Source organism: Balaenoptera ricei, chromosome 10 (genome assembly GCF_028023285.1).
Source record: "Balaenoptera ricei isolate mBalRic1 chromosome 10, mBalRic1.hap2, whole genome shotgun sequence".
Lineage (NCBI taxonomy): Eukaryota > Metazoa > Chordata > Mammalia > Artiodactyla > Balaenopteridae > Balaenoptera > Balaenoptera ricei.
In genome coordinates, this window is record NC_082648.1 from 20,789,878 (window position 1) to 20,816,319 (window position 26,442).

At 42.2% G+C, this 26,442-nt stretch overlaps 1 protein-coding gene across 5 annotated transcripts in view; it reads right to left on the reverse strand.

The window, feature by feature from the left end:
- Positions 1 to 26,442, reverse strand: part of BCAT1 (branched chain amino acid transaminase 1) — a 106,428-nt gene that overhangs the window by 64,467 nt on the left and 15,519 nt on the right. For 2 of the 5 annotated variants that reach the window (XM_059935465.1, XM_059935461.1), the window contains exons 1-2: positions 3,214 to 3,289; positions 2,037 to 2,108 (exon numbers count right to left, since the gene is read on the reverse strand). In XM_059935465.1, coding sequence (XP_059791448.1) covers positions 2,037 to 2,108; positions 3,214 to 3,255 — 114 coding nt within the window. In that variant the 5' untranslated portion in view covers positions 3,256 to 3,289. Of the gene's footprint in view, positions 1 to 2,036; positions 2,109 to 2,182; positions 2,378 to 3,213; positions 3,290 to 26,442 lie in introns of those variants that run through there. The other 3 variants (XM_059935463.1, XM_059935464.1, XM_059935462.1) reach the window with 3 other exon arrangements.

Below are 26,442 nucleotides of genomic sequence, written 5' to 3' on the forward strand. Positions count from 1 at the left end.
AAGGCCACAAAGACTGGATTGTGAAATGGCAAGAAATATTGACAAAAACAGGGCATACTAAAAACAACAATTTCTTGACTCACAATGTGTGGTTGGGGAACCATTTGGTCTGAGATGGGGAAGCCACAGCAGGCGAGTGCAACTGGATTGAGAGCACCTGAGGGCTGTATTAGCCGGCATTCAGACAACATCCAACATGGCATCAGTACTTCTCTGAATTGGCACTTAAACTTTCAAAGGCTATCTCTGCATTACAACTGTATCAGATGTTGCATAACTTTGTTCTAAAACAAGTGCGTTTGTCTTGCTCTATTTGGAAAGCCATGGGTGCTACGTTCATTATCATTTAGAGACACTTTCTAAAAATCTAATAAGGAGGTACGAATAGGAGTAAATTAGGGCTTTTGGAGTGGCACATTCTGTGGAAGCAGGGGGGATGGGAAGAAACAGACAGCTGACCTCCTTGAAACAAAGGAAACCCTGGAGTCCACAGAAAGATTCTGTAGGATTTCCCAGTAATAAGGCATCTCATTACTGGACTCTTGGAAAACGGTTTCCTCACGTTAAAATGACTGTATCAAAATGGGGGAAGAGATGCAATGTGAAAACTACCCATGAGAGACCCAAAAGGCAATTTAAAAGTTATAAATGGAGTTGATCCAAAAGGAGATAGAATATGTCCAAAGCCAACACGGTCCTGTAAAAGCCACCATTTTTCTCCCCAAAGTATCAATTTCATTTTTCATTTGCCTCATCACATTTGCACTGTGAATACAACCACCATTACCACACACGTTTTGATATGCAAATACATGAGTATAGACTACCAATACACCCCTCTTAACTAAAACCTAAAGTATAGAAATCTAAATTAACAAAGAGAAGATTACTTACATGATGAATTAACTCTTTACTTTGCAAACAATTCTTCTATGTATAAAAGTATAAAGGTCTTTGGGGAAATTTTTAATTTACCTATAACCTTTGAGGAATTTACTATATAAGATGACCCTCAGAGATTATGAAGTAGAATTCCTTTTTATCTCATTCTTTCAAGGACCCACATCTCAACATCTAAGTCCCTCAAATGTATTAGGAGCTTAGTCTTCATAGACTAGCAGAGTAGATTGACTGTTGGGTTATAGAGGACATTAAAGGACAAGGAACAAATTCACAAACTTATTACTATGTCCTATTATATTTTGGTTTTTAAAAAGTCCTGAGAGCAGAGATCTTATATTAAATTTATCTTTGGATTTCCAATGCCTCGCACAGTCCCTGGCACACAGTGAGAGCAGGGTATGTGTGAAATTGATGAGTCAAGGTTCACTCCCTCTCTGAACCCTGCCAGGATGTGAGATCATTAGGACGCTCTGTGCTATGGATGACAATTGACAGTGACTGAAACAGGCAGCAGAAGACCAGAAGGAGGCAAAAAAAGAAAAGCAAAAATCTCCATGGTCTGGGGGGTCAGGAGTAGGTGGAGATAATGAATTATAGAGAAAATGATAATACACCTTACATTTATGATTTTATGATTTTTAAAGTACTTTACAAGATTCTTTCTCTTTTGCTCCTCACTATTCCTCTGTGATGTATGAGATTATTTAATATATAAATTCCATAATTCAGAGAGAAAAGAAGGAAATACAACCATTTTTTCCCTTTTACTGTAAAATGTTAGCTGCTGCTTAAAGACGAAATACATGAGTTTACCTTTTTCCACAAATAGGGTGAAGGGTTAAAAGTATTATATAATCATATAAACCTCTAGGTGAAATTCATGAACTGGTTACTTTCCAAGAAAACGTTTATAATTCATGAAATAAAATAAGCAATTAACTGCCAGGTAATTTTAGACACATCTGTACTGCACTGCTCTCCACTTTTTCCCTGGAAGAGTGGAATTTAAAATGCATGGCAGCTTATCTAAATTACTGTATAAACCCATACAGTGAAAACCGCCCCAATCTCAACAAGAAATGGCTGTATTCAACTGAATTGCTGTTTCTCTTAGCCTCTGGCAAATAACTTACCTTAAAAGTCTCCACCACCTCTTTTGATCCTGCTTCTCCGGGACATTCCGCGGAGCATCCATTACTGCAGTCCTTAAACGAAGAATTAAATCCATTAAGTAAAACTAGGTGGGTAACTGGGGTCTGGGGTAAGCAACATCACTCACCATCACACCCTTTGCTCCGCTCCGGTCCGGTCCCCAAGCAAACAGGAAAAGGAGGATCAAACACCCAGGCACGGGCCCCAAAGGAGAGCGTCCTGCGAGGGCTCCCCTTCTCTTTCTGCCCTGCCGGAGGTCGCGGCTGTTTTTGTCCTCCACCGCCGGCTTCGGGCAGACTGGTTAAATTCCAGGTTCGCCCTACAGAGCCAGGGTTCACCAGCAAAGAACAAGAAGGTAATTGTCTCCCCCTTTTATCCGAGAAAATAGTCTAGACTAGGGCTTTAAGCCATTTATAGAAAACACCTCCTGGGCGCGCTCAGCCTCGTGGTCTTGTCGATCACGGGCGCACAATAGCAAGCCTAGAAAAAGGATGGGGACCAGAGTGAACCATTTTCTCTACGGGTAGGGTCCTCCGATGCAGGCGCAAGGACACTAAACCCCACACGTGAAAGACAAAACCGCATGGAATTAGGGGGTAAATTTTAAACATACTTAAGGACACAATGGAAACAGGTCGAACTGGAAACGGTGAAGGCCTTAAAAAAAAAAAAAAAAGCCTAATCTGGTACATCACTAGGGGAAAGGAAGAACGGGAGAGGAAGAAAGGGAATCCAAGGAGGCAGAAGGCTGCGGTCAAAATATTTTGGGGTGGCGAAGGCACGCAGGATGCGGCTGTCAGTTCTGGCAGCCTAGAAATTCCTCTTCCCCCCCACCAACCCCTCCTCCACCAAAGCGGCTTCCATGGCGACCCTCACGCTCCCCGTGGCTGTCCGCGCCGCGCTCCGGAGCGGGTCCCCGGCGGGACTTTAGACCTGTCTGGCGGGGGCTTCTCCGAGGAGTTCGCAGGCTGGGACTCGAGATTTCGGGCAGGGCTGGGGTAAGAGGAGACGCCCGGATGGAGACAGCACGGTGGTGCAAGGCGAAGCAGGACGGTGCGGGAAACAGCAGCAGCGCGCCCTGCCGGGCCCGTGGGCTTCCGGGACCCGGGGCTCAATCCGCCCCACCCCTACGCCCGCGAACGCCCGGGGTCGGCGTACCTGGCGGGCGAGGGCTGCGGCGGCGGGGGCCGGGCTGGCCATGGGGCGGCTCCGGGAGCGCGCGGCTGCGGAGAGCTGCGGCGGCACGCAGCGCCCGGCTGGACGCGAAAGCGGGCGGCGCGGCCAGGCTCCAGCGCACGGACCGCGCGGAGCCGGCCGCCAACACCCGGAGCCCCAGGCCAGGGCCAGGCGCAGGGAACAGCGCAGCGCCTCCAGCATCCGTGGGGGAGAAACCTTCAACTGCCTGGGCACTGTGGTCCTTCGGTCGGGAAACCCCAAGCCGTAGTCCCAGCCCCCAGGGCACGAGAGTGCAGGAGCGCCTTTCCGGCTGCAGGCACTCAGCAAGCATCCTTATTTACCAAACAACGCCTGGGTGGGCCTGGAAACGCCTCTCCGCCCAGGGGAAGGCAACCTCGGGGAAATTAATTTACATTAGGGCAGATTTTCCTTCGACCAACCCACACGAGGCAGTTTCTGATTCTCTCCGCCTTCCTGCCCCGAGAGAGTTTGCAGCCGGGACTCGCAGTGGTGCCTGGGTTCTTGTCTGCCACCAACCTCCACGCGCAAACTGAAGGAGAGGAACGTGAATCCGGGTTTTAGATTTCTTTCCACCGCCTACCCAAGTCGGATTTGTAACTTGGGGTGTTACGGGGCTACTAGGTTCACATCCCCGAAGAGATGTTTCTGTCCAAAGACCTTGATGCCACTTAGACCCACCTACCCACCCAACCCATTCATCGCTTTCAGGCAAAGTAGACCACGAGTTCCCAACCAAGCAGCTTTGACAATTTTTTGAGGTAGGCCTGTGATGGTAACATTTAGAAAGAGGGAAAAGGAAGACTGTAATGGCTATTGTCTGCTGTGGGCTCCTGAAGCAATGTCAACCTAAATTAGGAGCCTTTCTGGGCTTTTAAATTAATAGGAAGTGGTGACTTGTGCTGATTTGATCTTAGGAAGGGGAGAGAGCAGTTTATTTTGGGTAAAAGCGGTTAAATCCAGTCTGCTTTTAGAATTGATCTCATACAGCCCTAAAGACAATACAGCTCTAATCTTATTGCTCAGAAAACTGCATTCACTTCTCCCTTCCTCTCTCCCCTTCATACTAGGCATAGAAAAGCCTCTTATGCTGGGGTGGAGCCCTGACAGGTCACATGTCACTGAAAACCAGAGTCCTTTTTAAAGAAATGTAAAATTGAATTGAACAAGTAAAGAAGATATACAGATTAAGTATACTCTAGGGCTGCCAGTTTTTGACTCCTTCCCCAAGCCTAAAAATAAGAAACCCTTAGTTGAAGAGCTACAGACAACTTATTTGCATTCAAAATGTTGGTTTAAATGTCTACACTGGGACGTCCCTGGTGGTGCAGTAGTTAAGAATCGGACATGGGTTTGATCCCTGGTCAGGGAAGATTCCACATGCCACAGAGCAACTAAGCCCGTGCACCACAACTACTGAGCCTGCGTTCTAGAGCCCGCGAGCCTAGAGCCTGCCTGTGCTTCGCAACAAGAGAAGCCACGGCAGTGAGAAGCCTGTGCATCGCAAGGAGTAGCCCCCGCTCGCCGCAACTAGAGAAAAGCCTGCGCGCAGCAACGAAGACCCAACACAGCCAAAAAATAAATAAATAAATAATAAATGAATAAATAAATACAAATTTAAAAAATAAATGTCTACACTGTACTATTCGTTCAAAGCCTATTATTGTTTTAAAGGTAGATCCTATACAACTCCCAATTTTCTTGCCATTTTAAATGTGACCTGTAAATCTTCCCTTTTCAGCCAAGAAAGCATGTGTAATACAAGAATGGTGTTATTAAAGATTTACTACAGGGCCACCCTGACCTTTCCTCCCCTCCAGAGCCAAACTCTGAGAAAGTGCCATCTGTATTAACTGCTTCTATTTCCTTCCCTTTCAAGTGACTATAATTTGACTTCTGTCCAATTATTCCACCTACACAAGGTTCCTAGTAGCCTTCATTTTGCTCAACCCAATGGTTTTCCTTCATGTGCATTTTCATGGCTGCATCTAGATGCTGATGACTTCTTAATACATATTTTTTCAGCCCACCTCTCTCCTGAGCAGTAATGTGCTTACAGTCAAAAATCTGTCTAAAATATTCATTAAGTATGTAACATTTGTGCAGGCAGTGGGCTAAGTGCTGGAGATGCAATGTGAGCACACCTCCATCCTATTACCATGCACTGCCTCCAGCCAAATAGAAAAATGTTACTCGTGTTAAAAAAGTGTTCACTAATCCCACAAATGTGAAATTGCAAATGTAGCCAGTGTTACCTGTGCTTTAAGAGCCTCTGATAATGGAATGATGGAATGTAACTGACTCAGAAAGCTCTGGAAAGGCTTTCCAGCAAGAAATCCTTGAGCAAAGATCTGGAGGATAAACAAATTTACTATAGGAAGAAAGGATGAAGAATGTCCGGGATGCAAGTGAGTTCCAGGCAGAAAGGACATCTTTGAGAAGGGAAGGAACGTGGTATTTATTAAAGAGAGAGAGCCAGGGCTGGAGGAGAGACATGTGGAGGGGTGCTCCATCAAAGGTGATCCTGGGAGGGAAGGCAAAGAGCCAACCAGCTAGTGCCTTAGAGAGAGAGTTAAAGGTTAAGTTTCCCCAAAAGGTAAAAGTATGGCTGTCATATAGATATAAAATGAACTTGTAGAGTTTATCTAACTCATTTAATGAAGTTACCAGGCACAGGTAAAAACTGGTTCAAAGAACAGACACATTACTGGGTTAGTGAATTGTTAAAGGAAGTTGCTAATGGACATGAAACTGGCTTCTTCCAAGTGGAGGAGAGATGTTAGTTGAACCCTGACCTTCAGAATTGATTTGCATGTCTACTGACAAGAATTATTTTGCATTTCTATCAGCTGTACAATAACTCAGAAAACAATAAAACAATGTAAAACCACAATGAAAGGGCCCAAGGAATCCTCAGAAGGAGAAAAAACGTTCAAAAGATTAGGATCTGGTAGGGAATGGGGATGGGAGTTGACAGCCCTCTGGCTGCAGTTTGGAGATTAGAGGAGGGCCTGGGTGGAGTGGTTTATAAGGAAGCTATTAACAGAACCCACACGTGAGATGATCCTATTAAAAAGCGGGACTTGGCAGGTGGTAGGTGATGCAGATAGAGAGAAGCAGTAAGATTTCAGCAATCTTTAGATAGATTGGATATGAGAAGAAACAAGGGAGGGTGAGGGGCCTAGGAGGGCTCCCTGGATTCTGGCTTGCTCCTCTGGTTAGTGATATTCACCAAGAAAAATGGAACACTGAAAGATGAGGTGGTTTTGTTTTTTTTTTTGGCTGCATTGGGTCTTTGTTGCTGCATGTGGGCTTTTCTCTGGTTGTGGTGAGCGGGGGGCTACTCTTCGTTGTGGTACACAGGCTTCTCATTGTGGTGGCTTCTCTTGTTGGGAGCACGGGCTCTAGATGTGCGGGCTTCAGTAGTTGTGGCACACGGGCTCAGTAGTTGTGGCTCACAGGATTAGTTGCTCCGCGGCATGTGGGATCTTCCCAGACCAGGGCTCGAACCCGTGTCTCCTGCATTGGCAGGCCGATTCTTAACCACTGCGCTACCAGGGAAGCCCAGATGATGTGGTTTGAGGGGGTGAGCAGGAGTCTGGTTTGTGGCCTATTGAGTTTTGAGGTGCCTCTGAGACTGGCTGTTAGAGATACAAGCCTGCTAGAGATATTGAGCCTGTCTGAAGCTCAAATGAGAGGTCTGGATTAGAAGTAAACATTTGATAAGTCACTGGTGGTGATCACTGAAGCTATGGGTGTGAATGAGAATGTCATATCTCTGCCTTGGTTTTCTCATCTGTAAAACGGGACAATAGCAAACACTTCACGTTTGCCGATTGAGATAGATTATCATAACATATGTAACAGATATAAATTACTTAAAGCCTTCCCTGGTAAATCTTAATCCCTTGTAGGTAATGATCATTTATCCCAGTTGGCAAACATTTTCTTAAAGGGCCAGATAGTAAATATTCCAGGTTTCAAGGGTCATGTGATCTCTACTGCAACTACTCAAATCTGTCACTGTATCACAAAAGCAGCCATAGACAATACATAAAAGAGCAGGCATGTCTGTGTTCCCATAAAATTGTATTTACAAAAATAGGACAGAATGGATTTGGCTTGTAGGTTACTGACCCCTACTCTATGAAGTTTCCCCAGCTAGAAATATGTCATCCTTCAGACACAACCAAGTGATCACCACCGTCTACATTCTAGCTCCAAATATCATGACAATCACCATTTCTCCAGCCATATTACCGCCATCCTAGTACAAAATAGCTTCCAAGTAACCTCTGCCTACAGCCTTGCTTCCCATTAAGCCATTCTTAGAGTGTCAACCAGAGAAATTGTCTCAAAATGCAAATCTGAACATAACTCTTGTTGGCTGAAAAATCTTCAAACTTTACATCATCCTTATGACAGAATATTTTAGCAAGCTCCCCCACCTGTCCCTGGCTCTCTGGCTCACCTTTTGCTGTTCTTACTCTCTCCAGCCACCCATGTAACTTAGTTCAGTCCTTCTTTTTGACATCAGGCCTTCTCACAGGTGGCCATCTGCCTGCAGCACCCCCCTGCTACTGCCCACTGCCTCTCTCATCCTTCCTTTCTCAGATTATTTAACAGCACTTCCTTGGGGAGACATTTCTAAGCCCTGTCTAGGCTACATGGGTCCTTCTGCTATTTATTTCTATAGAAGTCTTTCCACTACAAAATAACTCTCATACTTTATTCTAATTATTTGATTAATGTTGCTCTAATTTTGATGATGGGAAATTGTGTCCACTTTGTTCACCTAGGAATCCCCCCTCACCCAATGCCAGGCACACAACTGAGACTTAACTATCTGTTGAATTGCAACTCTAATTTTTAAAAAGTGTGTATTTAACATATTTTGGAATTTTAACTGCCAAAGTTTACAAATATAACAGACTAAAAATGTCCTCAGGGGCCACTCTACCGGTAGATCTAGGCTCCTTTCTCCATGAACTGCTCTCTCTAAATCTTTCTCCTTCCTTTTCCTCTGTTCTCATCCTTCCACTATTCCATCTCTTCCCTTAACCACCCATCATAGGGGCTTTCAACGTATTATGACTGTTAAGGGATTTGATCAATGCTTTCCAGCAGAACTTCCTGCAATTATGAGAATGTTCTGTCTCTGCACCAAGCCAAGTGGCTATTGAGCGGTTGAAATGTGGTTAGTGTGCTTAAGGAACTAAATTTTTAATTTTGCTTAATTTTCATTCATTTGCATTTACATTTAAATTGCCATATGTGGCTCTGGTCTTAGTGCCGTTTGGGGGCATTGTTATAAGTTTGGCCATAGCTGAGAGTTGGTGTCCTGGCTCTGTCACTTATCAGCTCTATGATCTTTGGCAAATGACTAACCTCTTTTGAGTCTCACATTTTAAATTCGAGTAAGTGACAAGGCAATGATGAGATTCAACATGAAGATATTGTATAAGGGACTCAGCAGTCTTAGTTAGCATCTCATAATTGCTCAATAAATGTCAGCTGTTATTATTCTTCTGTTTTTTTAAATTAAAAATCATGATTGCTTTTCACTTATGTGTAACCCTTAGATTAGGTATATTAATAATCGGAACTATATCATATGAGGAGAAATCTTAAAAATCTACATCTAGCACTTCAAGTGTTTCTTGTTTTTAATGTAAAGTTTGTTAAAAAAAAAAAAAAAAAAGAGGCTCAGTTTGGCTCATAAAGCAAACTGCACACCTATTATTTGCATGCCTTCTGCTTGGCATTGGGAGGACACAGATGGATGAGAAACAGCTCCTTCCTGCCCTGAGAACACCCCAGCGTTGGAAAGGTTGACTTGACCTTTCCATGTCAATAATGATTTCTTTCTATGACCATAAAGAAATCTTGATGAAAGAGTTCTGAGTTGGCCTTTTTTATGCCATGCCTCCTTTATCCAAGTAAAATTAGCAGTTCTTTGCAGTGTGTATATACAACTAACCCCTCAAACAACACAGGTCTGAACTGCACGGATCCACTTATACGTGGATTTTTTTCAATAGTAAATACCACAGTACTACCTGATCCCCTGTTGGTTGAATCCTCGGATGAGAACTTCAGATAAGAGGGCCAACTCTAAGTTATGTGCAGATTTTCAACTGCATGGAAGGTCCCTGCCCCAACCCCTGTGTTAAGGGTCAACTGTAGTTATTGTGTCAGTTTCCTCAGGCTGTTGTAACAAAGTACCATTAACTGAGTGACTTAAAACCACAGAAACTTACTGTCTTAAGAGGGGTGGGCAGGGCCATGCTTCCTTTGGTACCTGTAGGGGAGAATCCTTCCTTGCCTCATCCAGCTTCTGGTAACCTTAGTTGTTCCTTGGCTTGCAGCTCTAGCCTTCACCCTCTGATGGGAGATCACAGGTGTCTCCTTTCCTGTGCCTCTATTTCTCTTCTCATAAGTCATATTGAATTAAGGACCCATCCTAATTCAATTTGACCTCATTTAAACTTGATTACATCTGCAAAGACCCTACTTCCAAGTAAGATCACATCCACAGGTTACTGGGGTTTTAGGACTTCAATATATCTTTTTGAAGGGACACAATTCAACCCATAACAGTTAACTAACTTTAAATTTAATAATCACGACACCTTTAGTGTCCTGTTTTCCACTTTGAATAATAACTTTTACCAGTAAAATGAATTGATTTACAAAACATGTGACTTTCACACAACTTTTCATCAGGACTTTATGATTTCATGGGAACAGATCTTTAATAAAATTTACTTAGAGTCTACAAAAGATCAATCACAAAAGCGTGGCTCTAGATTTTTCCCTTCCCTTTCTTAGCCCGTTCAGTAAGTCCCCAAGTCACACTGAGACGCTGCCTGCACATTTCTCTTCTCCGCCTGCTTCTCTCCTTCATCGCTGCTCCTTTCTTTTGGCCACAGCCTCCCAGGTGGTCCCTCCACCCCCTCCATTCTTGATCTCCCATCTCCTCCCCTCCCTCCTACATCCTCCGTGCTGTCCTCAGAGTGCTTGCTCTGAAAATCTTTTTCTAAACTAGTCACTCCCCAGTTCAAAACCATAATGATATCTGCTACTGGTCCAGCCAGTTATGACATCCTGGGCACTTTTGTAACCAAGCAGGACCCTATGGGGCCTTCCCAGGACAGACCCCTCCCCCATATCTTCTGCTTTAGCTCCTATCCGAAGTACATAGATAACAGTATCTGATGCACATTTCCTGAGTTGTTTTACAGATGCTAAAAACCACGACCAAGTGGAAGAAAACTACTTGAAGATCATGAGTATGTAGCCCCCAGACCTACTGGTGCCTAAGGATTGATAATGTGAACCCTTGTGACACTGCCCTGTTACCTCACCGTCAACCAGTTAGAGAATTGTGCACCCTGCGACGCCCCTCCCTCACGTGGCCTTTAAAAATGCTTTGCTGAAAAACCCTTCGGGGAGTTCAGGGGTTTTGAGCACTAGCTGCCCTGGACTTCTTGCTTGGTGCTCTATCATAAACGCTGCACTTTCCTTCACCACAACCTGGTGTCAGTAGATTGGCTTTACAACGCACGGGCCAGTGGACCCAAGTTTGGTTCTGTAACACTTTGGGTACACATTTTCTCACCTAATACTCCAAAGAGTCCCTCCCCGACACACACACCATAACTTCTACTTTCTTGATTTTCAGAGACTCAGACACATTACTTAAATTTCCCGAGATCAAATAGTTGTTATTTAAATCAGTGTGCCCTCAAGATTGTGATCTTACCTACAACCCTGACTTGTTTCAGTGGCTCCATATTTTACAACTGTAAACCCATCACTAAAAATCGTAGCATGCGTGGTAGATCGTATTTTCCAAAGATTGGCCACAACATTTTCTCCCATTGCATCTGCTCTTCTGTGCAACTCCATCATGAGGTGGAGTTTTCCCCTACCCTTTTGAATCTGGGTGGGCCCTGTGACGGTTTTGACCAATAGAATAGAGCAGAAATGTAAAAGCGATGCTGCTCCAATTCTCGGCGTACACTTTAAATGGCCTGGCAGCTTCTGCATCCTTCCTCTTGGAAGGTGCTTGGGACTCCCTCACTTGGAACCCAGCCGCCATGCTGTAAGAAGCGCAAATGAGGGAGAGGCCATGTACAGGGTCACTAGTCAGCAGTCCCAGATGAGCTCCCAGCCAACATGCAGCACCAGCTGCCAGCTGTGTGAGCTGTCATCTTGAGCATCCAGCCCTGTTGAGCGTTCAGATGACTGATTGAAATCACATGACAAATCCTAGGTTAAAAGTACTCTGCTGAGACTCACATACTAAGAGAATGAACTTATAGTTACTAGAGGGGAAGGGTGGGGGGGAGGGATAGTTAGGGAGTTTGGGATTGACATGTACGTATTTAAGATGGCTAACCAACAAGGACCTACCGTATAGCACAGGGAACTCTGCTCACCATTATGTAGCAACCAAAATGGGAAAAGAATTTGAAAAAGAATAGATACGTGTATATGTATCACTGAATCACTTTGCTGTACACCTGAAACTATCACAACATTGTTTTTTTGTTGTTTGTTTTTTGGCCACGCCATGCGGAATGTGGGATCTTAGTTCCCTGACCAGGGATCTAACCCATGCCCCCTGCATTGGAAGCATGGAATCTTAACCACTGGACCGCCAGGGTAGTCCCACACAACACTGTTAATCAACTATACTCCAATATAAAATAAAAAGTTAAAAAAAAGAAAAAACCTACTCTGCTGAGCCCAGATAATCTATAGACCATGAGAGACAGTAAAACATCGTTTTAAGCCACAGAATTTTGGGTTAGTTGGTTATATAGCAATGTTAACCAAAACAGCATGCAAGCCTAACATATATTTATATAGTCATTTATGAAAATAACCTAATACATAAGTCTTACACAAAAATAGGAATAAAAAAAGATGAGATAAACATGAGATAAACATGAAATAATTAGCATTATAAAATATCTTCCTAATTATGGTGGTTTTCGTCTACCATCCTTGGCTACAGGCCAAATATACAGAAGGGCTAAGTAATCATTAATGACAGTAGATAGAATTCCCTTTTAAATAGTCTTGATGATACCACAATTTTGTGCCCCACTGCTTGTCAGTTCTGATTAAATCCTTGGTATTTCTATCTCGGGATATGGATAATGGAGAAGCTGTAATAAGAACTGGAGAAATAGGGACTTCCTTTGTGGCGCAGTGGTTAAGAATCCACCTGCCAATGCAGGGGACACAGGTTCAAGCCCTGGTCCGGGAAGATCCCACATGCCGCGGAGCAACTAAGCCCATACACCGCAACTACTGAGTCTGCTCTCTAGAGCCCATGAGCCACAACTCCTGAGCCCGTGCTCTAGAGCCCACGAGCCACAACTACTGAAGCCCATGCGCCTAGAGCCCATCCTCTGCAACGAAGAGAAGCCCGCGCACCACAAGGAAGAGTAGCCCCCGCTCGCAGCAGCTAGAGAAAGCCTGCATGCAGCAACGAAGACCCAATGCAGCCATAAATAAATAAATAAACAAGTAAACAAATAAATGGAATTGGAAAAATATTAGCTGTTTTGTTTTTGTTATTTCCTTATTTTTATATCACTAATACTTTATTTTTATATCACTAATACTTTATTTTTTTTAATTTAACTGTAGTTGATTTAAAATACTGTTTAGTTTCAGGTATACAGCTTCAGATTCTTTTCCATTATAGGTTATTACAAGATATTGAATATAGTTCCTGTGCCATACAGTAAATCCTTATTGTTTATCTATTTTATATATAGTGGTGTGTATCTGTTAATCCCATACTCCTAATTTATCCCTCCCCCTCCCTTTTCCCCTTTGGTAACCGTAAGTTTGATTTCTATGTCTGTGAGTCTTTTTCTGTTTTGTAAATAAGTTGATTTGTGTTATTTTTTAGATTCCATATACAAGAGATATCATATAATATTTTTCTTTGTCTGAGTTACTAATCTCTAGGTCCATCCGTGTTGATGCAAATGGAAATATTTCATTCTTTTTTATGGCTGAGTAATATTCCATTGTGTGTGTGTGTGTGTGTGTGTGTGTGTATCTCCACATCTTCTGTTGATGGGCACTTGGGTTGTTTCTGTGTCTTAGCTATTGTAAATAGTGCTGCTATGAACATTGGGGTGCATGTATCTTTTCAAATTAGATTTTTCATCTCTTCTGGATATATGCCCAGGAGTGAGATTGCTGGATCATATGGTAACTCTATCCTCAGTTCTTTAAGGAAGCTCCATACTGTTCTCCATAGTGGCTGTACCAATTTACATTCCCACCAATAGTGTAGGAGGGTTCCCTTTTCTCCACACTCTCTCCAGAATTTATTATTTGTAGACTCTTTGATGATATATGCTTTGAATTTTGTTTGTGTTTGTTTTATTCTGTTTGCAGAAATCTGTTAAAGCTAGTTGTCCCTTTTTCAAGGATTATCAATTAACACTGGCTTATGTAATCTACAAAGCCCCTTAACCAGGCTCATATAAATTGTCACAGTCACAACCCCTTCTGCTGAAAGAGGACGAATGCTCAAGGCTGCACAGGAGACCCTTCCCCTGCCCTGCCTCGGGACACTCAGTGCTCAAAGTCAGTGACAGTGTGACCCTCTGATGGACTGAGTAGATGGTGCCCCATGTGAGTTAAATATACGTACAATTTCATTTTTTCCTACATGTTAGAAAAAACATAAATATAATCAATGCTTCTGACACCCCAGTGGTCTCTGTTGCACATCCTGGGGGTACACACCCACCTTGAAACCACTGGGCTCGCAGACAAAGTGCAGACTCCTGAGCTTGGCGGATTCTGCAAATTCTGAAGCTCTTGCTTTCTCTCCCTTCCTGCCCTTCCTCTCGCCCTCATTGGCACTTCTCATTTTCCTTCATACACAGAAGAAATCCTTAGCATGGCAAGTCTCTACACTAGGGTCATCTTGACGTACCCTAAAAAGGAGTGACAGAAGGACAGAGAAGCAGACACCTGAAGATTCTAGGTAGAAAGATAAGAAATTTCATTTCATGTTTGGAAACAATTATGCTTATAATATTGCATTTTATAGAAATAGAACCACATATCAACTTCTGAGAGGGAGAAATTAATCCTAACTAAATGAGGCTTGTTTTTTAAAATCCAGAGTATTAGATCCTGGATTGCTTTAGAGAACATTTTGTTTTCCACCGAAAGCAGCTGCTCCGCTTTTAAGAGTACAAGTTAATCTACTTTGAGGAAATTAACAGCAGAAAGAGAAGGCCTTGGGCCACGACCAAGGTAGATGTATTAAGTTTTATTCATGTTTGTTAAGTATACTATTTACAGTAGAATCCACAACATACTCCCATTAAGATAAACTAATTTTAGTAAGTACATGATAAGTAGGAAAAATGAGGAGTGGTTGATGATTGACATGAGCAAAAGATACACAGCAAAGGAAAATTAGGTATTTTGGAATACAGTGAACTTTTGGAAAAAGTTAATGAAAATGCCTTTCCTGTGAATGTAATATACGTTCAAGAAAATATAAAATACTAACTTCTCTCAGATATGTCCCTTTGGCTGTAAGATGTGCCATTCCCTATCAGAACTGTAAACAGGGCACTTACCACCACCTGCTCTCTGAGATCATTCCAAGTATGCAAGAGAAATGCAAACAAACAGGAGGAGAGGCCATCAAGCTTTCTCGAGGTGAAAAGGCCAAGGGCACGCCTTGTATAGCTGTCATTTCCAGCATGCTTTCTGTAAACCTCAGATACTCTAATTTTAATGTGGAAAGATAAGGCACAGAAAGAACAGTGCCATGTGTCTGTCACCTGGATGAATAACGGCTGCCTTCTTCAATGTTCCTCGCCAAGCGGGACGATTCATCAATCAGAGTCAGGGGATGGAAGAGGCAAGGCTTTTCAACAAAAGTTGTCATTGCTCCTGCTGCCTCGATCTTAAACATAGTCCAAACTCAGACTATCACAACACACGGCAAAACTTCCTGTTTCTAATGCCATTCTCCACCCCAGAGGAGAAACAGCAATAAGACAAAGAAGTGAAGCCCGACAGTGGGTTTATGAGGACTTAATTTTAAAAGGTTTTATTGACACATCCTCTGAACTGTCCATTTCTTTGTGCTCTGGTGGTTTGCTGGGCAATTTGGAGTGAATGAAAGAAAAGCTTTTCTCCTGTAGCATGGGAGAAGCCTGTTGAGAAAAGGGAGATGGGAAAGGAGAACTGACAAGATGCTTGCCCCACGGATGTTTTCCTGCCGGCAGAGCTTGGGAAAGAGTTAAATAAAGGTTAAGAACCTGGGAGATGATTGGCTTCCTAACACTTGTCCGTCCTGTGTACTGTTTTGGAAAGTCTTCCTGTATCCCCAGGGGTGTGAATTCTGCAGGTTGGAGATACTAGTTTAACCTTACATTTACTAGAGCAGTTATGACACTTCTTTTATTTATTTATTTATGGCTGTGTTGGGTCTTCGTTTCTGTGCGAGGGCTTTCTCTAGTTGTGGCAAGCGGGGGCCACTCTTCATCGCGGTGCGTGGGCCTCTCACTATCGCGGCCTCTCTTGTTGCGGAGTGCAGGCTCAGTAATTGTGGCTCACGGGCCCGGTTGCTCCGCGGCATGTGGTATCTTCCCAGACCAGGGCTCGAACCCGTGTCCTCTGCATTGGCAGGCAGATTCTCAATCACTGCGCCACCAGGGAAGCCCTATGACGCTTCTTTACGGTCTTTAACTGTCCGGGCAGGGACTTCATCCTTTTTTGGATTTCCAGTGCTTAGTACACGGCCAGGCAACTGTGTGAACCTCAAAAAATATTTTCTGAATAGATTGATTGAATGTATAAATCCACCATGTTTTTGTTTAAATTAAAAAAAGATATAATGGATGTTAACTAAACTTATTGTGACAATAAAAAAAAAAAGGACAGATAAGCTGATTTGTTTTACACACACATACATATAGGGAGAGAAGGAGAAAGAGTAGAAAACAGATACCTAAGTAAACTCAATTGTGTTAGGCATAAAAGAATCAAAGATAGATTTTAAAGTGGCCATTTGTTCAGGCTCTGTGTCATAGATATATTGAACCTTACTTACTAAAACTGCCTTTACCTATTTACAAGATATTTTGCCTACCTCCCCTAACTTCCACACATTTCTGAATAGAAATGCCCCTCGGAACTTTTTCTGAATCTCACTAAGTCATGCGTTCCGAGTTCATTGCAAGATTTTGTTTCAAGCTCTAGCTCTGTTATCTAGGAGATCTATAACCTTGGGCAAATCTCCTTGTGTCTCTGAACCTCACATTAATTTCTGAACCTCAGCTACCTTCCCTACAGAGGTAAAACGGAAATATGTAAGTTAGAGCATTTTGCAAGCATGAACAGAATATGTTATAGTTGTTTCTTTTTTCTAATATCAGGTTATCGAGTTTGTAGGGAGACCCTATAACACAGCGGTAAAGCACACAGACTCTGGAGTGACATTGCTGGATTCAGTGGCTCCGCAAGCTTGGTCTAGTTGCTTAACCTTTCTGTGTCTCAGTGTTTCCACTTGTGAAATGCTAATAATAGAGTATTCATGAGGACTAAATGAGGTAATTCACATAAAGCCTGTGCTGGCACATAGTAAGCTCTCACTCCGTTAGTTATAATTATTGCAGTGAAGATTCATATTGAATCTTCACATCTGAGAAATATTTGAGAAAATTTGGCATCTGTGAAAGTGGAATTATTTCTAATTTTATAGAGATGAAAGGATCCACAGGACTTTCACCTCGCTACACACAGACTTTGTGGCATGGCTTCCTCTCAACCCTGCTGCCTGGCTGAGAAGGGGTGGTTTGACCTTAGATGCCCATAAATCCACCTGGCAAACTGACCACTCCCATGTGGCTAGCACTTCTACTGTTGTACTAAGAGGTCCACTGGCTTTTTAGCCTTTCCTCAGATTACTGGAGCAACATACAGAAAAACCAGTTTTCCAATAGGGTTCCTTCAGTGTTTGGATTTGGTGCAGTCCTCAAGTGAATTAAAACTCGTTTCTTCAAAAAGCCTGGTTAATTTATTTCTCTGCTTTTAAAAATTGGTATGGAAGCTCTTTCTCACTAATGATGACAGCATACATTTTCCCCACTAAAGTAAGCCCAATATATGGCAGTCTCAATTTACCAAACAGATATATCATAGGACAGGGGACCCCAACCACCAGGCCACGGACCGGTACCAGCCCGTGGCCTGTTAGGAACCGGGCCGCACAGCAGGAGGTGAGCGGCGGGTGAGCGAGCAAAGCTTCATCTGTATTTACAGCCGCTCCCCATCGCTCGCATTACCGCCTGAACTCCGCCTCCTGTCAGATCAGCGGTGGCATTGGATTCTCATAGGAGCGTGAACCCTACGGTGAACTGCGCATGTGAGGGATCTAGGTTGCGTGCTCCTTGTGAGAATCTAATGCCTGATGATCGGAGATGGAGCTGAGGCGGTGACGCTAGCGCTGGGGAGCAGCTGCAAATACAGATTATCATTAGCAGAGAGGTCTGCCCGCACAGAGACCATAATAAATCAACTGCTTGCAGACTCATATCAAAGCACTATCAGTGAGTGGCAAGTGAAAACAAGCTCAGGGCTCCCACTGATTCTGCATTATGGTGAGTTGCATAATTATTTCATTATATATTACAGTGTAATAATAATAGAAATAAAGTGCACAATAAATGTAATGCACTTGAATCATCCTGAAACCATCCCCCCACCCCAGGTCTGTGGAAAAATTGTCTTCCATGAAACCGGTCCCTGGTGCCAAAAAGGTTGGGGACCACTGTCATAGAGTTTCTACAGTGCAAAAGTTTTGCCACAAATGGCTTTTATTTATTAAAAAAAATTTTTTTTAATTGAAGTAGAGTTGATTTACAATGCTGTGTTAATTACTGCTGTACAGCAAAGTGACTCAGTTATACACATATAGACATTTTTTTTATATTCTTTATGGTTTACCACAGGATATTGGATATAGTTCCCTGTGCTACACAGTAGGACCCTGTTGTTTATCCATTCTAAATGTAATAGTTTGCATCTACCAACCCCAACCTCCCAATCCATCCCTCTCCCTCCCGCCTCCCCCTTGGCAACCACAAGTCTGTTCTCTATGTCTGTGAGTCTGTTTCTGTAGATAGGTTCATTTGTGCCATATTTTAGATTTCACATATAAGTGATAATATATGATATTTGTCTTTCTCTTTCTGACTTACTTCACTTAGTATGATAATCTGTAGTTGCATCCATGTTGCTGCAAATGGCATTGTTTCGTTCTTTTTTATGGCTGAGTACAGATTTTAAAAAGCAATTTACTCTGTGCATTTGAGTATGGTTAGTTTACAAGATATAAGTAGATATTATGACTTTACAATAATGCAGCCATCTACTGTGTAAAAATAGGCTCAGCAGTAAAGAATTGCATTTCTCATACACTCTACCTTCTGCCATAGAAAAAGATGTTTTTAAAAGTGTGAGCATGTAAAAAAACTTACATGTTTTTTAAAATTGAGATATAGTTGACATATAACATTATATTAGTTTCAAGTGTACAACATGATTCTATATTTGTGTGTATTGTGAAATGATCACCAGAATAAGTCTAGTTAACATCTGTCACCATACATAGTTAACAGAAATTTTTTTTCTTGTGCTGAGAACTTTTAAGATCTGCTCTCTTAGCAACTTGCAAATAGCCAATACAGCATTGTTAACTATAGTTATCATGCTGCACATTACATCCCCAGGACTGAGTTATTTATTTTATAACTGGAACTTTGTACCTTTTGACCCCCTTCACCCATTTTGCCCAGCCCCCAACCCCACCTCTGGCAACCACCAATCTGTTTCTGTATCTATAAACTTGGTTTTGCTTGTTTGTTTATTTGTTTGTTTGCTTGTTTTTAGATTCCACATATGAGTGAGATTATACAGTATTTTTCTTTCTCTGTCTGACTTAATTTCAGATAGAATAATTCCCTCAAGGTCCATTTAATTTCAGATAGAATAATGCCCTCAAGGTCCATCCATGTTGTTGCAAATGGAAAGATTTCTTTCTTTCTTGTGGCTGAATAATATTCCAGTGTGTGTGTGTGTGTGTGTGTGTGTGTGTATTGCAATTTCTTTATCCATTCATCCGTTGATGGACACTTGGATTGCTTTCATATCTTGGTATTATAAATAGTGCTGCAGTGAACATAGGGGTGCATAAATAGTGGGCAGCTAATAAACAACAAACATTTATTTCTCACAGTTCTTGAGGCAGGAAGCCCAGGATCGTGGTACCAACATGACCGGTGAGGGCCTTCTTTGGGGATGCAGACTTTTTGTTGTGTCCCGGGTGGTAGAGGGACAAGGGATCTCTCTTGAGCCTCTTTTATAAAGTACTAATCCCAGTTATGAGAGCTTAGTCCCCTTGCAAAGAACCCACCTACTACTATTATCATCTTTGGGGGTTAGGATTCAACACGTGAATGCTGGGGGCACACATTCAGACCATAAAAAAACTCCCAAGTTATTTCATATTTGTTAAGTGATGAAACACGCACCCATACACACCCCCACACACACATTTTAGTGAAAGATGCAGGTGTCCTTATAAGCTGGTGTGTGAACCTGTTGTTCTCACCAAATGAGTCATCAAAGATTTGAGAGTTAATTTATGTGAGCGGATGTGTCAGTGTTACTTTGACCAAAAGACATGAGCATGCACACAAAACACAAGGTGTTCCTCATATAAACAATGAACATACTGCATAATAACAACCACCCTCCATCAGACACATTTATATCAGGCCCTTAATCCCACACATGTTTCATACAACAGCACTACAAGGTAGGTATTATTATCATTATAAATTCCATTTTGCAGATGAGAAAATTGGAAAAAGTGTGATGATTTGCTAGGATGATGTGCAGGACTTAGTGCTCACAGCTGTGATTTATTACAGGATGAAAAAAGGACCAAAGGCAGATGAGCAAAGGGAAAAGTCACGTGGGACAAAGCCCAGAGGAAACCAGGTGCAAGCTTCCAAGGGTCCTCTCCCAGCAGAGTCACAAAGGATGCGCTTTGTTCCTTCAGCAACACATTGCAACAACACGTGTGAAATGCCATCTACCAGGGAAGCGCAGTAGAGACTCAGTGCCCGAGGTTTTTATCGGGGGCTGGCCATGTAGGCACCCTCTACCAGCACATACAAATTTCAGACTCCCAGAAGGAAACAGATGTATGGCAGAAAGCACATTGTATAAATAGTTTAGGTACAGTAAGCCACTCTTATCAGGGAACTGTGGGAACCCTCTGGAAATTCAAGTTCCCAGACACCAAGGGCCAGCCTTGCCAGTAGATGTTTCCAAGACTAGCAATCTCAGATCTACTTCATTAATGCTTTTATGCACAGGAGTAGACCTGATCAACTGTGGAGAGGTTGTCATTGAGGGCAAAGGCCATGAAGTATCCGAGTGAAGTTCTCATGTTCACTTTGGAGATAACCAAACTGTATATCAGAAAGGCAGATTGCCTTGACCAAAGTCACATCTAAAAAGAGACAGCTTTTTGGCTGGCCGTCCATGGTTAAGACTCTGCACTTCCAATGCAGGGGACACGGGTTCGATCCCTTGTGGGGGAACTAAGATCCCACATGCCGCAGGGCACGGACAAAAGAAAAAAATAAATAAATAATAAAATAAAATAAAATGAGGCAGTGCTGGTACTAGAACCCAAGTCTTCAGACCACACAGAGCACTTAACAGATGTGAAAGTAGAAAGCAGTCTGTGTAGTCCATGCCCATCTCTGCAATTACTGGGGATCTTGATCAATTTGTTTAATTTTTACTAATTCGCTGTTAGATTTTATTACAAAATGAACAAAAAAATACAAGTTGATTTTGAATAGGTAGCTTTTTGGTCTAAATGATGGCATGATTAGAGCACCAGGTATTTTCAATCAGGTATGTTTGTAACTTACTCTCTCATTTCCTCCCTTTTCTAGACTGAGAATTTATTGAAAAATACTATAATTTTTAATAGCTTATAATAAAATAACAAATTACGAAAGAGGAGAGAGAGAAAGGGAAACCTCTTCTTTACATGAGAATGCCAACGGACCAATGCTGAGAATGATATAATTAGATCAGTCAAGGGATCCTAAAATCATCAGATGAAAGGTGGTTGGAGAATGAGATATTCACAGTCTCAAAGTATCATGCCACAGATTACATACTAATTAAAAAAGGGGAGGGAATTCCCTGGTGGTCCAGTGGTTAGGACTTGGTGCTTTCACTGCCATGGCCTCGGTTCAGTCCCTGCTTGGGGAAGTAAGATCCTGCAAGCCATGTGATGCAGCCAAAAATAATAATAGTTTTAAAAATTAAAAAATTTTAAAAATAAAAAGGGGGAAATATCCCTTTACAAGGAGAGAAGTCCTGGCCATCACCTTCACCAAGTGATCAAACTTAACATGTTCATAGAGGTACCAGCAAACATTATGTGTCTCCTGATGGGAGGCAATGAGGACACAATCTCACCTCAGTGGTATTCTTACCGAGGGGTTTAACCTGGACCCAAAAGAAAAAACTAGACAAATCCAGAATGTGGGGACATCCTACAAGACAACTGGCTGAAATCTTCAAAACAGACAGTGTCATGAAAAAGAACAGCAGCAAAAAAGGGATAGTTCTAGGCTGGAAAGAGACAAATGCAATGTGTAAACAACAAAACCAATAAGCACAAAGCTATGAAAGATATTCTGAGGCCAGCTGGAACAAACAGCACATGGGCTGGAAATGATCTCACTGCAGTAATTTTAATTTTCTTAAGTGTGCTGTTTGGAGAATGTCCCTATTCCTGGGACATGAAGTATTTTGGGTGAGAAGTATCATCACAGCTGGAATTTATTTTCATATGATTCATCACTTGAGAGAAAGATAAAGCACATGAAAAGCTTAACCACTGATGAATCTAGATAAAGGGCATACAGGTTGTTTTTTGCATATCCTTTCATCTCTACAGTAAGTGTGATGGTGGCTAATTTTATGTGTCAACTTGGCTAGGCTATGGTGCCCATTTGTTTGGTCCAATATAAGTCTAGATGTTACTGTGAAGGTAGTTTTTAGATGTGATTAACAGTTAAATCAGCAGACTTTGAGTAAACCAGATCACCCTCCGTAGTGTGGGTGAGCCACAACGAATCAGTTGAAGGCCTTAAGAGGAAAAAAAAGAATATGTTTTCCAGAAGAAGGAATTTGGTCTCAAGACTGCAACACAGAAACCCTGCTTGAGTTTCTAGCCTACCTGGTCTGTCCTGCAAATTTCAGACTTGGGACTACAGCTTCAACTCTTACCAGAATTACCAACCTGCCAACTTGCCCTCTAGATTTTGAACTTGCAAGCTCGCACAATCGCATGAGCCAATTCCTTAGCCTAAACCTCTCTCTCCATGTATGTTCTATTGGTTCTATTTCTCTGGAGAGCCCTGCCTAATGCAGTAGGTTTGGAAGTCCTCTAAAAAAAAAGTTGTGGAGAAATTATAAAAATTCATACATATATATAAATTTTTCACTTGTCTGTAAAATGTGGGACAGAATAATTAAAAAACACATACAACCTTTAAACCCCATTTCAACTCTGAGTTACAGTCTTCATCCCCTTATTAAAAATTTTGCATAAAACAATAGTTATTTGTTTTGAGTTAAATTTCAGCTCTTCAAGAAAGATAAATACTATATGATATCGCTTATATGTGGAATCTAAAAAATATAACAAACTAGTGAATATAAAATTAAAAAAGCAGACTCACAGATAAGAGAACAAACTATGGTTACCAGTGGGTGGGCGGACAATACAGGGGTGGAGAGGGGGAGGTACAAACTACTGGGTGTAAGACAGGCTGGAGGATGTGTTGTGCAACATGGGGAATAGAGCCAGTATTCTGTAATAACTGTAAATGGAAAGCAATCTTTAAGGATTGTGTAAAAATAAAAAATTAAATTGAAAAAAATTTCATGGAATTCCCTGGTTGTCCAGTGGTTAGGACTCTGTGCTCTCACTTCCCAGGGCCCGGGTTCAATCCCTGGTCGAGAAACTGAGATCCCACAAGTTGCGTGGTGTGGCCAAAAAAAAAAAAAAAAGAAAAAGAAAAGAAAAAATTTCAGCTCTTTGGTGATGACAAAATGACCAAAAATCCAATTATGGGGGAAAAAAAGGAGAACTCAAGGTGACTTATATAGACAAGCTCTATGTAACAGTACTGGGAAAACTGAGAATATTATTATTTATCCTTAAAATATTTGTCTGAGATTCCAATTAAACGTGGTGGAATACAAGACCATTTCTCCACAATCCTTCCAGAAACTCACTGAAACAATAGTATTTTTTAAAGTGCAATCCATAAGAGAAAGAGAATAGGAGACAATAGTACCGAGTGACGTCAACCATTCTGGAAGGCAGAAAGCGGAAAGTGAGAAATCACCAACTCTGTAGCCTAGAAGGAACTGAAACCACATTGCAAAGGAGACACTGAAGAAAATCTGATTTCCTTCACAGAAGCTCAGAAAGACTCAGAAGAGAGGCACCAGGGATTTTAAAAGGTAAAGCTGAAGTAGGGAGTTTTGATAAAAATCTGCATAACCATTACTGAATGGCATTAACTTGGGATGAGTACAATCAGTAAGAGTTTTATTTTTCTCTCACCACCACCCTCAACCCCACTTTTTAAAACCTAGCTCCCCATGTGGAGATGACCAGGCTGATCCTGTTGTGTTCCCAGTCACTTTTAAGTGTGAGTCCAATCTCGTTTTCAAGTATTTAAAAGACCCAGTATGAACTGAAATGAAACTTTCACGTCACATTGACGGCTGTTTCTCCCTGATCAGCCCTCACCCCAAACCCAGCAGCTGGAATGTGGCCTCCTATTTTTTTACCACTCTCCTTGTTCCATCTTCTCTCCACTCCCCAGCTGCAATTTCTGGATCCCCCAGGGTCATGTGCACCAGCAACAAGAGGAAACGGGAACACACTTGTCTAGGATCATTATATGCTGGCATTGCCCTCCCCCCAGCCCCATGGCAAATGGTCAAATGCTGGCTTTTTATAGCATCATAGGGCATCTACGGATGCTTCACATACCTGTCTTCTCTTACCGCCCCACCAAAGGAGACCTCTGCCCTGCAGTTCCCCACTGCAGTAGTACACACCCTGCCTCACCTCTGATGGGGCCCCTTCAGCTCTGGTGCTGGCATTATACCCCCTAAGCAGCCTCTGACAGCTGGCCTCTCCTTGCCCCAGAAAGCAGCCTTCTTGGACAGGATCCTTTCTGGGTGCTTCTGATACGGCTCCTTTCCTAAGAGTCCTCATGGCTCATGGCATCTTTGCCCCACAAAACTCTGGAATTGTAAACTGCATCCTCTGAAGACCCCTCTCTTGACTCTTCCATCACAGGCAGCACCAGCCAGCCTTGACTGACCCAGGGGGGAGTCAGACACTGGTATATACCCCGCACCCCAAATGCCAGGGAACACAAATCAAGTGCGCTCAAGAAATCTCCAGGCTCTACTCCAGGCCCTTTCAGCAAAGGGACCCACTGATCTCCTCACATAGTTTTTGGTGAGGATCCTGTAGGAGAGATGGGAGTATCCCTCCTTCCCTCCTCCAGGGTAAAGGAGGGGAAATACCAAGCACACCTTGCTTGGCCAACAATTTTTTTTCCAAATAATGCTTTTCTTCCCTGCCTGCTCAATCTCCAGCCTTCTGTTAAATATAAATTGGAGATAAGTAATGAGTTAAAAGTTTATAGAACTAATGTTGCTGTCCTTTAGGACGTTCTTTGGATACATCAAAAATGTCTGCTTGGAATGTATAGGTACTTGTCTCTCTGTGTTCCCTGCAGTATCTGCTGGGGATTGGTTCCAGGACGCCCCCTCAGGTACCAAAATCCGAGGATGCTCAAGTCCCTTATATAAAACCACGTAGTAGAGTCATGGATATGGAGGGTTGACTCTACTAGAGCCTCAGTGGAGATCATGGTCCCATTTAACATCCTGTCTTACCCATATAAGGTTCATATACACCTACCACTGGGGGTCCACACCCACCTAGCCCAGCCAGGTAACTACTTCTTCCTAATTCCAGCAGGAAATGAGAGATTTATTCACTGGAGAAATGAGCCACAAGAGATCCAGGCTTGAGGGAATCTAAACACTTTCCAGGGAAAATAATGAAAATCCACACAGTAAATGATGAAACCACTAGTTCCCTACAGTGGTCCACAAAACATAGGCAGAAAGTCCTATGCAGATTGGATGATTCTTCCTGAGAAAACTATATAACGCCCTGAGAAAAGACCTAGAGTTAAGGATAGTTGGGAATCCTCCAGTGAAATGGTCTAGTCACTTCCCTGTGGTCATAAAACTGTGAAATGGACCAGAGAAGGCACCAAGCATGTGTACAGAGCTTCCCAGAGGCTTCTTGCTGCCTCATTCTTAAATATAAATGGGTTGCCACAGATCACCAGATATTTGAAGAAAGCTTCCTACGTGAAAGGTAACCCCCTCCTCCCAAAAAAACAGAAACAAATAAGAGGTATAGGGGAGGAGCAATACAGAGAGTATGAAGAAAATGTGTTAATTATAATTAATTTCCTCAGAAATATAGAGAAGATATTTCATCCATGAAACAAGAACATGATGTTATTATTTAAATAATTAGAGAATTTTTAATGGTCTTAGAAATATGAAGACTAAAATTTTTAAAGTCAAGGAAAAGGTTGGAAGATAACATTGATGAAATCTCCCCCCTTCCCAAATTGGACATTCGGGGAGAAATTTTTTTAATTAGAGGATCAGTCAAGGCAGTCTAACAATAAACAAATAGGAGATTAAGAAAAAGAAAAGAAGAAAGAGGAGGGGAAGAAATTATCAAAAGATATATGACCAGAAAATTTCCTAGGATGAAAGGACTCATGTCATCGTAAAGTTTCCAAACACAAGCAATAAAAAGAGATCCTGAATGCTTCTGGAAAGAACAAAAATAGGTTGCATGTAAAAAGGATCTGAAATAAGAGTGCCCTTTGACTTCTCATTAATGACACAGGAAACTAGAAAACAATACAGTAATTCCTTTAAAATTTGGATGCAAAATCATTT